This window comes from Acanthochromis polyacanthus, chromosome 1 (assembly GCF_021347895.1).
Source record: "Acanthochromis polyacanthus isolate Apoly-LR-REF ecotype Palm Island chromosome 1, KAUST_Apoly_ChrSc, whole genome shotgun sequence".
Taxonomy (NCBI): domain Eukaryota; kingdom Metazoa; phylum Chordata; class Actinopteri; family Pomacentridae; genus Acanthochromis; species Acanthochromis polyacanthus.
The window spans coordinates 49090390-49107815 of record NC_067113.1 but is presented as its reverse complement, the minus strand read 5'-3'; the positions used below and the strand labels follow the sequence as shown (position 1 = coordinate 49107815).

General features: G+C 38.8%; 1 protein-coding gene across 2 annotated transcripts in view; it reads right to left on the bottom strand.

The window, feature by feature from the left end:
- rerg (RAS-like, estrogen-regulated, growth inhibitor) overlaps nt 1-17426 on the bottom strand; it is a 67530-nt gene that overhangs the window by 49686 nt on the left and 418 nt on the right. Inside the window, exons 1-2 of one of the 2 annotated variants that reach the window (XM_051957524.1) lie at nt 16979-17177; nt 5511-5664 (exon numbers count right to left, since the gene is read on the bottom strand). In XM_051957524.1, the coding sequence (XP_051813484.1) occupies nt 5511-5571 (61 nt within the window). In that variant the 5' untranslated portion in view covers nt 5572-5664; nt 16979-17177. Of the gene's footprint in view, nt 1-5510; nt 5665-16978; nt 17178-17426 lie in introns of those variants that run through there. The other variant, XM_022213132.2, reaches the window with a different exon arrangement.

Sequence of the window (17426 nt, the reverse complement as noted above, 5' to 3'; positions counted from 1 at the left end):
ACAGGCTTTCAAACACAGCTGGTCGCTCAGAGACAGCCAGCCTGACAGCTGCACAATGAACTGGGGGGCGTGTAGGACGGAAAATGCGGACCGGATTTTGACAAACCTGGCATTCTCTGGAGTAAAAACGCGAACTGGATTTCCCCAAAGGTTACATATTCCTATAACAGCAAAGTGGAATGTTTTTTTGTTTTGTTTTGTTTTTTTACCCGTGTGACATTTGGAGTGTGACGTGAGAGCGTGTGAAGGGACTGAGTTGCGTGTGTCTCACGGCCAAAGCGTGAGAGTTGGCAGCCCTGTATTTAAAGCCGATATACTTTAATTGTAATGTTTTAACAACATGTCATAGTAGAGAACCTGTCAATCATAGCTAGTCTTCTTCACTAATACGGGTGACAATGTACTAAATATGTACAATAGAAATAGGAGGGATTAAATTAGGATGTTCTCGGCTGAGATTAATCAGTTTGTCTCCTGCTGTTTTCTGTTTGCTTAATATTTCACTGTTTTTTCACTTTTATTGTCCACTGATGTTGATATTTCATTATTAATTCTTATTTTCTAGACTCTGTTTCGGGTTAATTTGTAGCTGCTTTCTATCTTAGCCATTAGTGTAGCCTTAGCCACTGTGAGACAAGCTAATTTCCTGGTTTGTTGTGTTTCTTGTTCAGTTTTTGCTGCTTGAAACATTTCTGAGACCACAGAGTGATGACAGACAGAGAGAGGAGGTTCCATCAGACCTGAAGTAGAGCATTTTATTCATCAATAATCAGCCAAGCTGGTAATCGGTCTCTTGCTATACCAATACCATAACCAACCATTGCCGTAAAATTGATGTTCTACGTAGGACTAATTGTAATTTATTGTAAACTTTGGTGATTCTCTTCCTTTGCACCAGTGACAGGTTACATTTAAAATGTTCCAACACAATCTGCTAAATGCTATCAGCCTTTGGCCTGTGCATCTGAGGTTGTAGCCTTTAATGTATGATGAATAGCTCTGACTCTTGATAAAAAAAATTTGTTTGTTTTTTGCCCTAGACAACAGTGAAGTCTCAAACATGTTTCTTAGTTTTGAAAATTACACAGAAACTTTGTTTAATCAAACATTTTTTCTGTTGAGAAACAGTCTGCGAGTGTTTCTGTGATCACTCAGTTGCTTTATGATTTCACTGCAAAACTACATTTAAAGGATGTCGAGCAAGAAAAAGATTTATTTGTCTGATGTATTATCACATAAATACCTTTTAAATGTTTTATTTAGGGCTGTTTAACCCAGTAACAGCTGTTAGGCAGCTGCAAATATACCTGTAACAACTCGAAATAAACATCTACAGTAGATATCAAAATTAATTGCTCGGTACAGAAATTCGAAAAGCAGCAAAAAAATGTTTTATTCTGCTATCTTCTGGTACATAAATACAATAAAAACCATCATTATAATTACAGTATTCACTACGACTAAAGAGGGAGGCAGAAAACAAGTGCAATATAGGTTAAAATGCACAATGAAGGTAAAACCAGAGGTGAGGATAAAAGTAGACTAGAGCAAGAGACCTTTAAGATGATACTAACATCTACAGCTGCTGTTGTAAGAAGCTTTTTTAACTTGAAAAGCTAAAAATTTGTGAGTTGGGTTAAGCCTTTACTTTTGTAAAATCCCAACAAGTCTCTGGGCTCAGCTGGTTTATTTTTAGTGCTAATTAGCTGATGCTACCAAGCTAAGCTACAAAGATTAGCATGATAATCAGCAGCATTAAAATAATGTGATTTTTGAGTTTGTTAACATCTTAATGGTCACATTTAGTCCAAGCCACTGCTGTGTAGGGCTATAAATATTTAGTTGATTTTCTTTTCATGATGCCACAGATTTCTGACAATGATAAGAATATTTCCACAGGGCTGAAGCAAGTTGCAGCATTTCTTCTTTTTCATCACTTTACTGGTGTCAGGCTGCACACTGTAGCTGCCTGTGGAAATGCCTGGTTTAACAGATCATTTTATCGAACGTGTTTTATCTAAGTGTGAGCTCACAAAATACCTTTGAACTGCTGCAATAATGGCAAAAAAATCAATGTTTTGACTTTTCCCCTCAGGCTTGCTCAGGGATCACTGAATGTCACGGAGGAACGTACAAGAGCTGAGATCACAGATGGGGCGTTATCAGCCTGTAGCATGACTATATACCTGCATAGTAAGATGCAATGCAGCGGATTCCCATCTTCTATATATTCTACAGAAGAATTATCACTAATGATTTTCAGTTCTGTCTTAACTTTAGCTTGCAAGTTTTGAAATTCAGCAGTCATCACTGAGGTGCTGTTTTCACAGAAAATGAGCAGTAATTTAAGCAGAACAATACCTTGGTCAACTGTTTCCAGAATTTCAAATGCTAAGTTGGAAGCTACAGAGCAGAAAGTCACACTAAAACTGAGGGTAAAAGAAAAAACAAGAAAAGCACTCAGGAAGCGCAGTACTCCGCCAAGGCTGTTCATTCCCCCATATGACATTGTCAGAAATGTAGCATTTTTTATGTAGAAATGCAACATTTGTTTATTAGATATTGGTGATCAGAAATCAACAACAATCTCATTTAAATATAGATGTACCCACAAATAAAATGACCTTGCGCTGAGCACAGGTGTGTGTTATGCATGTGTACGTTATGTACGAATACAGAATCACATGACCTAAATATGTAGCGGGTGGTGGGAATTGATGGAACTCAGAAACACCCCCACTATTAAATTAATTCTTCCTTGTATCATTTCCAATGGATAAATCCTGATATGTTCGCAGTGGTGGATCTGTATTGGGATCGCAATCATGTGATTGTCAGCAAGAAGCAGATGTAGTGTTCACTTGTTGTCATAGTTACAGTGACGCTGTGCCGTTATTTCGCAATGATTCAGAAATCTCAATCAAGTCTGTGGATCCAGACTATAAGCTACATCACTGCCAAAATCTAATCAGTTGGTCCTTGTGTCATTTCTGACCTTCCCTGAAAATTTCATTCAAATCCGTTAGTCGGTTTTTCAGTAATGTTGCACACAGACAGACAAACAGACGGACAAATGTACAGCGATCGTCACATAATTCCACCAAGGCTTTACCTCCTTCACCACTGCCTCGGTTATATCAGCAGTGGTGAAGCTCATCAAGATGACTGACAGGTTTTAAGAGGATGACCTTCACTAAATGAGGAGAAGGTGAACAACACGCTTCTTAGTTCTTGGAGAAAAGCTGCAGATTTGACCTCAAGTTTTCCCGAACAAGACCACAGACTTTCATGACGCCATCACAGTTTCTGTCATGTTTCTCAACCGCACTTCTTTTAACTGAAGGTTATGAACTCCTCAGCCATTACGCTTTTCTGCGCAGCACTTCAGTTGACCTCCTCCGCCGTATTAATGGAACATGGGAGAGATCCCGAAGCATGTTTTCGAACATCTGCTGCACAGAAAAAGCAATCTGTCTTGATTTGCTGCCAACAGGAAACACATGGTCCACGTTATTGTGGAGAAAACGTACAGCCGAGCCGCCGCTGTTGCAGCTTTTCAGAGGAATGCCGAAACCAAACGATAATGACTCGACAGACTTATCTGTGGGAGTAGAGGCATTTAAGCCAGACCAAAAACAACCACCTACTGTAATGTCGACAATGCAAAGAAACTCAGCTGGAGGAGAATTTACAGCGAGCATAAAAATACCCATGGGATGATGGAGGAAGACACTGGAAAGCACAAGACGCACAGTGGAGACGTAAATGAGGCGGAAAGAGATAAAACACCCAAAATCTGAAAACTGTAGATACTCCACAACATGTTTGAGAGTTAAAGTGTCACTTGGGAATGATTTTAACCCTCTGAATTCTCGCCACTGTCACATTTTTATTCACTGTGGGCTCATTTATTACTGTAATATAAAGTCCTGCACCTCTATGGAAACAATAAGAACTAAGAATGTCTTTTGTGCAGCATAAAACAGTTATAATAACATAAATGTTAAATATAAAAACAAATTTTTCATTTTTGATTCCTTATTTCTGCTCTGAAAAAGCCTGGAATCAACATATACCTTGTTTTTTCAAGTGCCTATAGGTGTTATTAATAAGGAAAAAATTGCGACTCAACCTGCTATTGATATTTTAGCTCTTCCATTTTTAACCGGCTTCCATATTTTTAAACACAGACTGCAGTTCAGTCGAGTGTCCCATAAGTTTTGTGATATGACTTTTAGTTTCCCAGTTGCATCCACTGGTGTAGAATTTTACACTTTTTACAGAATGTAGTTCAAACACATTCTTTGTTTTTTTGATTCATTCTTTTCTTTAAATGGCACAAATTCTAAATAAATGGATTTTGATTAAATATTATATTTTTAAAGTTTTCTATTTGGGTAAGTTCCCTGACCAAACTGCTACATAGCACATGAGTATTTCAAGTACAGGCAAAAAGCTGAACATTCTAGCTGTTTTTGATAAATGGTGTAATTTTTGGCAATTTTGTAAAGTCGAAATGTCTTTCAAACTCGCTTTGAGGTTTTGTGGTTCAGAGGGTTAATATCCAGTCTGCAGTTCAAACATTTTCAGCTGAAAGTCTATGAATTTCTGTCATGTGACTGTTAGTCGTAGCTAAGTTAGCTATGGCTTCCAAGTTGTACTGAGGAACCAAGAATTTTTACATTTTTACAGAATCTAGTCAGAGCAAAGGCTTTTTTTTGAGACTATTCAGATGAGACATGCAGACTAAAGTGATTTATTATGATTGTAAGCTTAGATTTGGTTGCGTTTCCAGATAGGTAGCTTTTAGACTGTCGGAAAGTTCAAAATCTAATAGATTCTCTCTGTTTCTACAATTTGTGGCTGTGATAAATGGTGTAATTTTAGCAATTCTGTAAAGACAAAAGGCCTTTCATACTTGCTTTCAGGTTTTGCGGTTCAGGAGTTTAATATCCAGCCTGTAGTTCAAACATTTTCATGACTTTTCTGAAAGTCTCAGAATTTTTGTTGTGATTGTTGATAGTAGCTAAGTAGCTCATGGCTTCCCAGTTGTACTGAAAAATCAAGATTTTTTTTCTTTAGTTTTTACGGAATCTAGTCAGAGCAAAGGCTTTATTTTAGGAGGATTTTCAAATGATGACACTTAGAATGAAGTGATTTTGATGGGATATTTTGATTTTAAGCTTGGATTTGGTTGAGTTTCCAGCTAAGTAGGTTTAGGACTGTCGGAAAGTTCAAAATCTAATAGAGTCTCTCCATTTTCACAGCTTCTGGCTGTGGTAAATGGTGTAATTTTGTCAATTTTGTAAAGATAACATCCCTTTCAAACCTACTGGCAGGTTTTTCAGGTTAAGAGGTTAAAGTCATTCCGAACGCCAAAATGAATCAAATCGGCCTGCTCACAGTCAAAAAAGCAGTCCCGAATCAAAGTGTATTTGAGCAGAAAGAAAGACATGAAGATTCTGACAGCATTTTGTAAGGATAGCACACAAACAAACACTGCAGTTTACCTGACTTGCCCACGCCAGCTCTGCCGAAGACGGCCAGCTTCACCTCCGGGCTTTTGGCCATGACAGCAGCTGCGACCAGCGAAGCTCAGCGAGCCGATCAGCGAGCTCCAAGGTCAGCCGAACATCCTCTCGTCAGCACAGGAGGAAGCAGCGTCTGAGGAGACACACAGTGATGCATTTTTAGAACATGTCAACAACTGCGCCCGCACACACTGGAGTGCAGGATTCTCCTTTCTACAGGTGATATTTCTTGAATGCGCTTCTACTTTTAGCTCAACAAAAAATGCTTCTTCCACCACCATTTGTGAGTCATAGGGATTTGTCAGTGTCCTCCAAGTAACAAATGTCGAACTATGACTGAAAAGATCAGGAAACTCGCAGAGAAATACCACAGTTTGGTTTTACAAAGTAAAGTCATGTAAAGCAAAGACTTTTAAATTGATTTTCAACATGACCGTGAAACCTTGTGCTGCCTGCGAGAATCTAGACAGGAATCATGAAATGTCTAGCTGGATTTGTATTATCAGATATTTCAGATACTTAAAGCGTGAATATTTCCTCATGATTCTTACAAAAAACTTGTTTATATGTCATAGTGTGTCTGACTTAAAGGTCCCATATTTTCCCTGCTATTTTCAACAAATTCTTAAAAACGCGCATGTACCCACAATGCGTCTTTGAGTTTTTAAGCTCAAAATAGCACAAAGATGGTTAATTTTAACATAATTCCTGATCAATGGGCTGTTTCAGTGTCTGCAGCTTTAAATGCAGCTGAGATGCTGCTGTCCATGCCTCCTTCAGGAAGAAGACTCTCTGTGATTGACGGCAACTGGTTACCATGTAGTCTCAATGTGCTGCCTTTCCGTCGCTATTTCATACTTTGCAATGTCTCACAACAGAAACAGGGAATTATATCAATTAGAATAGCTTTGTTGAGGATTTAGTTTTATTAAAATGGACTTTAAGTGAGCAAAGAGAGCGGGAAGAGAAGCTAACAGACGTAAACACTAAATGATTTTAGGATGAACTGAAGCACAACAATTGACATCAAAACAAAGTAACACACACAGGACTTGTCTATTAGTTTAAATTAAAGTTTCCACTATCTCTGAATGTATCTCAGTGTTAGAATTTCTGACCTTTTGGCATAAAATCAAAGCTGATGTTAGCCACATTAGCTGCACACATGCTAACACTAGTGATTTTCCTGTGGTGGTGGTAGTGGTGGCACTGGGATCAAAAATGAAAGTAATTGAGTGGATCTTCAGTTCCTGAGATGCTGGGAGTGCATTACGACTCTCATGTTCACTCTTTCAGAAAAAAGTTTAGTGAGTTTTGCTCGTGGCTGAAACATTTTAGAATTTAGCAGAAGCAGCTCTAGAAAGTAAATAAACCCGGTGGACTGAGAGGTGGCTGCTCATTTTGAATTGATCGGTTTCTGAGTGACTTGTTAAGCTGGGAGGCTTAAAAAAATGCATTTTTCTTATTAATTGTTAGCCTAGCCGCGCTAGACAACCCACGGCAACGAATTTAATTCTCTGCCAGGGTGGGTCTAGTTACCCTCCATAAGGCTCGAGGCTGGATTCTCCTAAAACTGGCCGGACCAATCACCATGAAGTGTAGAGTCAGAAGGCGGGCGTAACGAAGTGACGACAGAGGCGTGACGATTCTGACAGAAACAACCGACGCACAATAAACAGTTATCTTTCGACTCGGCTTTGACCACAGCCCTTAAAGATTTGAAGCTAAAATTCAACTTGAAAGATAAACAAAGGACAGCACTGAAGTGTTTCATTGAGAAGAAAGACGTATTTGGACTTATGCTGACGGGATATGGCAAATCCTTAATATACCAGTTGGGTCTGCCGGTTGGGAAGCTAATGGGACTTAGCCACAATCCGCCGGCGCTCTAGGAACTACGTCAGCCTATTCGTTGCACTGATTGGTTGTATACCTACCCAATTGCTGCAGAGTGATTTGAAAGACAACCTTTTAGCCCCCCTCCCTCCCTGTTGAGCAGCTCTAGACCCTTGTGCCTTCAGAACATGGGTCTAGCGCGGCTAGGCTAATTAATTGTAGGATCCAAATGTGATTTCTAGGTCACAGGCCTGATAACATGTGAGAGGTTTGTGTTTGTAGCTAAGAGATTTCTTTTTGCAGTTTTAGTTTGCTAGCACAGCATGGTTCAATCAGAGAAAGAGAAAGAGCACAATGAGGGCATTGTCCATCAGTAAAAAGCTGAGGGCAGCTTCAGTAGCATTTTGCAAGCTGATTTTTAAATGCATATATTTTCAATTGTTTTTATTTTACAATAATTTATGTTACCTTTCTCCACAAATGATCAATTCAGACACTTGATGCAGCTCTTTTTTTCTGTTTCTGTTGTAAATCAATAACAAAAAAGTTAAATTTACCTATAAATACTCGCTTCTTATCAACTTTTCGCTTCTAAAAGAAGTCCCTGCCTTCTGTACTTAATAATGATGGGTTATAACTTTAAATTCTTCATGCTTTCACTGATATTTATGCTTTAATACTGTTTTGTAATTAATAAAATACAAATCCATTGATGTGCTTTGTTTGGAAGATGAAGTAGAACTCAAAACACGCTTTCAAAGTGAATTAATTTCAAAGTTAGCTGTCAGTTCTTTCATGATGACAATGGTTTCCGTGAAACTACAGAAACTTCCGTTCTAATAAGTATTAGAATGTTGATTATGAGTTTCAAACAAAACTTGTTAAAAGTGGGCAAAATATGTTTTAGCATTAGAGTTCTGTTTGAATAGGGTGCGCTGATTTCTTTTTTTTTGTGATTTTTGGCATATTTATGTTCAAAATATACGGTATTTTATGTTGACTGTATTTATTGGTCACAGTGGCTTCCATTTTGGAATAGATACCAGCCTGGTGTGTAGAAAATCACAGAAAATATTCCACTGGGATCAAACACTGCAGATAAAACACTCACAGACCTCACACACCTCTGACTGTCCATCCAAACATGACGAATCAATAAAACAACAAACTGGGAAGCATGTAGGATAAAGACGGCGTTATCGGTCTGTTTTGGGGAGTTCTTGACCTCAACTTAAATGGAAGTTTTCATGGAAGATAAAGAGAGCAGAAGACCGACAGCATTGGAGTGTAGAGCTGAAATCATCTGTTCAAAGAGAAAACATAACTGCAGCCCGATTAAACAACCAAGTGTGTTTAATAAGAAAACAGCGCTCTGTGAAGCTATCTCGCCTGGTAATTGACTCTAAACTTCTGGCCTGAACACGCTCTCATTTTTCTCCCAGCTTCTGCTCCAACTTTTGCACCACAGAACAAACAGACACCAATGACGGTCTAATTGAAATCTATATCTTTGTTGACTCCAGAGGAATCCTGGGACAGACTGGCTGGAGGATGGTTCATTTCCAATTAGCAGCAACGCTGACAGAGACAACAAACAGCAGCCCGATGGGGAAATGTGTTTATAAAGGGGTCACAGTTCAGCAGCCCTGAAGCTTGTGGCTGAAGAGAAATTCTCGTTCTCCTTAAAATGAGCCGCAGAATAGTGCGACAACAAAAACCTTGACTAGAATACGATAGAAACGCTTGTCCTCCACATCGACCTGATGAAATCTGCAGTGCGAACCAGAAGTTAAAGTGCTGTTGCACTGCAGCTGGAAAAGTAAAACATTTTTCTAGAAGCTTACACTGCAGAGGAGCTACTCAATAATAACAGCACATTGTTAAAGAAAGCAGTGACTCAGGATTACACTGAGCTCTACAGTTCTTATTGGGCTGCTCAGGTTTACATTTTGAACATTTTTGTAATATAAAAAAAAACAAAAAAACATATGGTTTAGCTGATTGTTTATTACTCAGCCAAGGAATGGCAGCGTTATGTGACGTACTTCTGTCTGTCTGTCGGTCTGTCTGTCTGTCTGTCTGTCTGTCTGTTTCTGTTCGCAACATTAATCAAAAACAGATAAACGGATTTGGATGAAATTTTCAGGGACATTTAGAAATGACACAAGGACTGACGGACACTTGGGAAAAAGTTGTACATGGTTGATTCCACTTTTTTGTTGTTTTTTTTTGTAAAATACAAATCAAAGAAATTGAAATTTATTGTTTTTCTTTAAGCACAAAATACATTTTTTGAGTTCTCTCTAGTTCTAGCTATGGTTGTGCTGTTTCTGTAGAACTGTATATTGCAGTGAAAAATGAGCCCACAGTGAGTAAAAATGTGACCTGAGCCTTCAATTATGCTTAAATTTAAATCTTAAAACACTTTAAATGGGTGAATTCTGTAAAATTTCACCCCCTGTACAGTTGTCAGGAACTGGAAAATAAGCAACAGAAACCAAAACCATTTTTGTACCGGGCTGTAAACATGTTTATTTCTGCTGTTAGGTTGGACATTTTAACATGGAGGTCAATGGGGATTGATTCACAGCATCTAGTTGGCATTTGAGGAACTGCAGCTTTTGCCACTTTTATATTGGCTTCATCTTTCGGCCCAAGATATTTCTGCTTGATGCAAACTCTACTATCTAACTGTCGAAAGATAAAAATGATTCCTTAGCTAAACTGTGTTGAGTAACGCTGTAGTGAAACACCGAGTAAGCGATTGTAGCTGACAGAAAAACATTTTGATAATCACGACAGCTACTTTATATCCTGCTTCAGTCTGGCTGCCATGTTTGTGAAAAGATCCATCACCAGCAGCTGTTGTGTACATTAAATCAAATGGGAAAATCTCTTCGCTCGTCTCTCTCTATCAAGCTACACAGCAGAGAAAATGAGAGAAAACTGAAAACAGATCACAAGTTCGGCACACTCTGCCCAGTTCAATAAAGCCTGAAAAATGTGTTCAGGGGTGTGTGTGTGTCGGTGCCAGAGACATGTTTGCCAACTTCACACTGGTTGAAGTTATGAAGTGGCAGACTTCCAGTTTTCTGCTCCTTCATTCCAGACACACACTTATCCACACAAACACACTCAGGAGTTTAACCTTTTTCCTTTGGTACCAACACAAACTTTGCCCATACATGGTTTGTCTTTAGCTCAAGTGGAGGTCCATCATCCATCCATGTTTCCAGTTTCAGACGGGGTCATCGTGGCAGCCGGCGATGTCTTTAAATATTTGTTTTTGTCATTAATAATGTGGGCTCCACCAACCAGACAGCGCAGTCAAAACAATGAAAGATACCCTGGTAATGTTGGAATAGTGGCAGCGGTAACATTTTGTTCCGTCCGATCAGTTTGGTTTGGGGATTTGCAGGCGAAAGATGGAGCTTTTTGTTCCATTACATCCTCCAACTAGCTTTCAAGACATTGTGATTCCTCAGTTTGCAGACGGCAATGATTTGTAGCACCAAGAAATGATATTTAAACATTAAATCTGGCTCTGTCTAAAGCTGGATTCACCTCCCATCTATAAAGCTCATAAAATCATGTGTTATCATGTGTAATCCTCTGAATTCAAAGACGATTCTTGACGTTTTTATTCACTGTGGGCTCATTTTTTACTGCACATAGAGTCCTGCACCTCTATGGAAACAGCACAACCATGACCAGAAGTAGAGAGAACTCAAAAATGTCTCTTGTGCAGTATTCCAAAATTAGAATGCCATAAATCGTGAAAAAAATTAAGAAATGAAAGTAAAATTTCTACCAAAAATAAAAGAATCCTGGATTCAACATATATACAACAATTTTCCAAGCATCAACAACTGTCACCAGCACTATCGGATAAATATTGATTCTGCTATTGATATTTTATGACTTATACTTTTATTTTTGCTTACATACTAGTATCTAGTTTGTTAACACTTCCTGCAGTTCAAGTCCCTGAATTTTTGTCATGTGAGTGTCGGTGGCAGCTGAGTCACAAATATCTTCCCAGTTACGTCGAAGACCGCAAAATTTATTGTTTTTTACAGAATCTGGTTAGTGCAAACTGTTTATTTTTGGTGCATTTTTTAAATTGGACATGTGGAATTAGGTGATTTTGACCAAATATCACAATTTTAAGTTTAGATATGTGGAAGTTTTCTGATTAAAAGGCACCTCATAGATGATTAGTTCTTGGACTGTTGACAGTTCTTTCTTCCTTGTTGTAATTTTGGCAATTAATTTATGCTTTTTGAAAAAAAAAAAGCAACTTTCAAACCTGCTCCTGGGTTTTACAGTTTAGACAATTAAATTTGTGAAATCAATAATACCCAGCCCTCATTTTCAATAATAGATGATGAAACTTCGGAGTTATTGGGCAGCTAATTTTGTTATCATTACACTGAATTAGACTGTTTCCCCTTATTTAGAGTCTTTATGCTAAGCTAAGCTAAGCTACTCATCTGCTTCATATTTAGTTACAAATTTCGTCTATAGACGTGTCATTGGTATCAATATTCTTAAAACAAAAACGTATGATGGCTAAGTCACTCCTTTTACGAATCTGCATCTATAGAGTTTTGACAGTTTCCACGTCGTCCAATTCAGATTTCTAGACACACTCATTCATCAAACACAAAACTTAACTAAAGCGTGTCAGTTGTCTTGAGTGTAAAGACATGCATAAACCATATTCCACCTTTCCGGCAACTGAAAAGTTGTTGGGTTGGTGAAAAAATAGATATTTTCATATTTTTTGTGATTGTTTTTTTAGCATTTGCAGGGACTACCATCACGTAAACCAAAGCAGCACATCCTATAGGAGGGACTGGAATAGTAAAAACCCACATCAATAACCTGCACGGCTCTTTTTAGATTGTTTGTTTGCCTTGTTTCTCACGTTTACTTTCCCATTTCTGTCTATCTGTTTTGCATCTCCCACATATTGCAGTAGCCCGTCGTACACCACTGCAGTGATCCCTCGCTCTCCCACGCAGCAGCAGGGAATCACCAGAGAGGAAGAACACCGACACACAGCAGTGTTTTCCTGCCAACACACTCGATTCTTCCTCACATTTTTCCATTTATGGCCTCCACCCACTCCACCCATCAGCTGGACTCACACAAACACACCTCAGTCCCGCCATGAAGTCACTAGATTTACCACTTCAGTGAGACTCAACACATGGGGAGCAGCAGCCGCTTCCATCAGCACAAGACAAAAACAAATAAAAACCTTGTTCCAGCATCACTCTCAGGCCAAAATAATAACATACAAGGTGTCTGCAGGATCAGACGGAGACAAAACCAACTCGCGCCCAAGAGAAACACTACAGCAGCAGACGTCATTGATCATTATCACCTTTATCTCGGCCGCATCCAGTAAAGAGTTGGACCCGTCATGACAGGTTTAGCCGAGCTTAGCACCAAAACTGGAATCATGGGTTAGCTTAGTGTTAGCAAAAGTGCTATTACATGTTCTGTCTTGTTGGGTAGAAGGCTAGCAAAATGCAGAATGTAAATAGGGTCTGTTTTTTTGTTTTGTTCTGTTGTTCTTCAGAAGACCTTGCAGAGGAAAATAAAAACATCTCTGCAAAGATGAAGCAGGATAATGCAGTAGCTGGCCGACACATGACTGCTTCTGAAATCACAAACGAATGGATATCAAGCCTCTCAGAAGATTTTCGGTATTAAAAGCTGATACGCTATTTTATGTTTTTGTATCGTGCAGCACAGGAACATAAATAGGTGCCTATTTTCCCAAATTATTCCTTTAAATTACATTTCACTTACACTACTGTTAAAAAGTTTGGGGTCACCAAGGCAGTTTCAAGTTTTCCATGAAAACTCACACTTTATCCATGTGCTAACATAATTGCACAAGGGTTTTCTAATCATCAATCAGCCTTTCAACACCATTAGCTAACACAATGTAGCATTAGAACACAGGAGTGATGGTTGCTGGAAATGTTCCTCTGTACCCCTATGGAGATATTCCATTAAAAATAAACCGTTTCCAGCTAGAATAGTCATTTACCACATTAACAATGTCTCGACTGGATTTCTGATTCATTTAATGTTATCTTCATTGAACAAAAATGCTTTTCTTTCAAAAATAAGGACATTTCTATATGACCCCAAACTTTTGAACAGCAGTGTATGTTTAAAAACCTCTTAACAAATCAACTGAAAACATATGAAGAACAAAAATGATTGTGGCTGCGACTGACAAGCTGCATGTTATTTTATAATGCAGCACTGGAGAATAGATACGTGCCTGGCTTGCATAACTATTACTTCAAATTGAGTTTCGCTTTTATTTCAAAACCACTTAACAAATCAACAGCAAAAGCCAAGATAAACCCCAGAGTTAAAAGCTATCAAAGTACCAAGTATTAACTAAATTGCATTACATAACTATCTACATAGCCCGTGGAGTCGGAGTGCATCTTACACTAAAACTATTCCTTTTTGCTTTCGTGGAAGAAGAAAAAACATTTATCCTGAAGTACATGAGACTGATGGACCTGATGCCCTCCATGCAGCATCCACAACTTTTTCTCTTCCCTCTTGGACCTCTGCTCTACAGGGAATCCGTCCAAAACTGTCAAACCGGGCACGTGTGTGTTTTTTTTCCACCGTATGCCCAGCTGGCGTTTGTGTCATTTATACCCTGAGAAACGAATCTGGGTGGTGGTGCTGTGGTTGTGCGAGATTACAGACTTCAGAAGTCCAAACCATGGGAGGAGACCTGCTACACCACAGGCTATAGAAAGACGGCAAACCGCAGGCCTGTCATCAAAATACATACGGGGAAATGGAGCGCTGCCTCTGGAGGGAAACGACTGGGAAAAAGATTTCTACAAAGCCCTGCTCTAACAGCACAGCTAAATGATATTTCAGTTGACTAAAAGAAGAGCTACAAGTCTAAAAATAGATAAATTTCAATTAAAACTACAGATTAAATCTCAAAAATTACACAAACAAATTATTTAAATTGGGGTTAATCAGTAAAAAGTGTTTTTCACAGTTTAAAAAGATTTACTACAGTCACAGTCGATGGTGTTGTCAACTAGTGGTAACACGTCTCTGCACTGACTGGCAGTATACATAAGAAGTGAGTACATCCCTCAAACAGACACTTTACAAAGACTGTATCAAAAACACAAGCCCCAAAATAGAAACTCAACACGATACAACAAAAGTGAGTGAAACAAATTGAGTGCAATTCTGATTTCCAATTGACCTAAGTGCATGAGCATGGTTCTAAAACACACTGTGAACACCAGAACTTTCTCAGTTTTAAACCTGTGGGCTGTGTCCATCTGCATGTTTACATCATGGCTCCAAGTGGTAAATAATTACCAGAGGAACTGATGAAGATTGGCGAGCAACTAAAAATCAATGGAAACACAGTAATCAGGAACCGTAAAAGGAGCCATAGTACCACTAATCAGAGCTCATCTATGATCTGTAACAAGATCTGGGATCACTGTCCTGGGATGATTTGGAGAATGATCTTCCAGATGAGTTAATTCATGGCTCCATGCAGCAAAGAATTATCAGAGAAATAGATTATATGTGATTGTGAGGCTTCCCCCAAGGTTGGAAAAGAATTCAGAAAGATTGGTGAGCAACTAAAACTCATCAATGGGAACACAGTAATCAGGAACTGTAGAAGGATCCATAAGTGCCACTAATCAGAGCTGCAGTGTCTACATCATGTAACCATGTGAGAAAGAATTACTAGAGGAATTGATGAAGATTGGTGAGCAACTAAAATCAATCAACACGGTCATCAGGAAGTGTAGAAAGAGACATAGCATCACTAATTAAAGCTGCAGTCATCATCTTTCTATGACCTGTGTCATAATGCATGTTTACATCATGGCTCCATGCAGGAAAGAACTACCAAGTATTTGATTAACACTGCTTGTGAGGCTTCCCAAAGATGGAAAAGGATCCATGAAGATTGTTTAACAACTAAAAATCAATGGGAACTCAGTAACCAGGAACTGTAGAACAAGCCATAGTACCACCAGTTAGAGCTGCAGCAGTCGTTTATCTATGACCTGTGTCTATCCGCATTTTTGAATCATGGCTCCATGTGGGGGGAAAAAATCCCAGAGGAACCGATTAAATCTGATTGTGAGGATTCCCAGAGATGGAAAAGAATTCAAGAAGACTGATGACCAAATAAAAATCAGTGGAAACAGTAATCAGGAACTGTAGAGGGAGACATAGTGTCACTAATTAAAGCTGCAGTGGACGTCTTTTTAAAATGACATCTTGTATAATGAAGTAATTTCACAATCTAGCTGTGACAGAGAAACTGGCAGCTTCTTCAGACTTGGCTCAGGAGTAATCAACGGAAATCATTTCTGTGAAGCTCAGACAGTGTAAAGGACACTTTATGACACCAACCTCAACGAAGGAGGCCAAGAAAAACACCCTTACCTGCTGTTGGGAGCAAAACTGCAATAACAAGCTCTGCTAAATAACACAAAAAGAGATGAGACTAAGCTCAGCTTTCAGCTCAGATGGGTTGCAGGACGTTTAGTGTAAACCTGTTTAGCATTACCACGGTGAATGCATAGTCCTGACAGTGAAGCACGGAGGTAGGAGTGTAATAATATGAGGCTGCATTAGTTCACAAGATGTTGCAGAGATGTTATTTATACATAACAGTTTGAATATCTGTTGATATGCTGAAATACTGACTGATAAGATGACTCCAAGTCCACAGAAGCTTTGCAGATGAGGAATATTCCAGCATGAAATGATCCAAAGCACAAAATTACCCAAGAGTTTCTACAGAGGAACAAATTGAAAGCTATGGACAAGTATGTCGCCTGACTTGAATCCAACAGAACACCTTTGGGGTATTTTAAAGAGAAAGTTAGAACAACACAGCACCTCCAACAGTGAGCAGCCAAAAAAAAACAAATTAAAGTATCCTCTAGCTAAAAAGGGTCTATTCTTTTATGAAAAATACATGTTGACATGTCAAGTACTCAAAAAATAAAAGATTTGCGATATCGTATAAATTTTGTTGCATATGAGCAAACACCTATTGCTACACTTAAAGGCGATTCCATTAATGTAACGTGTTGAATCATTTGACATTTGAGTGATATTTAGTTGCATACTGTAAATCCACATGTCAACACAAGTAGAAATGTCACGATGCAAAACAAAACCTGTTAGAAGTCTTTGATTTAATCTTACTTAAGCTAAAGTTCAGATGTTTTTGGGCCACAAATGAATAATTTAAAGGTCAAGTTTTGTTTATGTTCAGTGGACCCACCCATGTAAACATTGCTAAGTGTCACTGAGTGCCATTAAAATGTTAAAAGCTGAAGGATTTATAATCCAGAATGGCTTCCAGAGCACAATATATTATATTATTTATGTTTATTAAGAGCACTCGAAATTGCAGTTGGTCAAAGTTGAGATATGAGTCTTTAATGTTAGCTAATGTCATATTGTACAAATTAAAGTATGTTGAATTTTAAATGAGAAAATAACATTTAAGTGGAGTTTAAATAGTGTTAATTAGCAGAAATTGGAAGTAGGCCTACCTTAGAGTAGTAAATCTTCTCAGGGTTGCTGTAATTTTCCCTAGAAGATGTCCTGCAATCTCACCTTCATCATCTGCTGGTGCTGATTTAAACACAGTGTCTCCACTCTACCATGAAAACATTCTGCATTTTTGCTGTGATTTTGCCCCTAACCTTCCTCAGGACCCCTCAGAGTCCTTCAGCCTCCAGCTTGGCAGCACCTGAGTGGGTTTGTGCCGGCTGACCCTAAATCCCATTGAGATGTTGGGTTGTTATGCAACACCGGGAGCTGCTCCTGAATGCCAATGACGTCCTGGAACCCAACAAGGGACGGTGGAGGGGGATCCAGCCAGATGAAACTGCATATTCATGAGAATTAAACCAGAGATCCACTCTCATTTTCACACTTTACCTTGGGTCTGCGCCAATTTAATATCTGAAATGACTCACTGGGAAGATGTGTCTAACT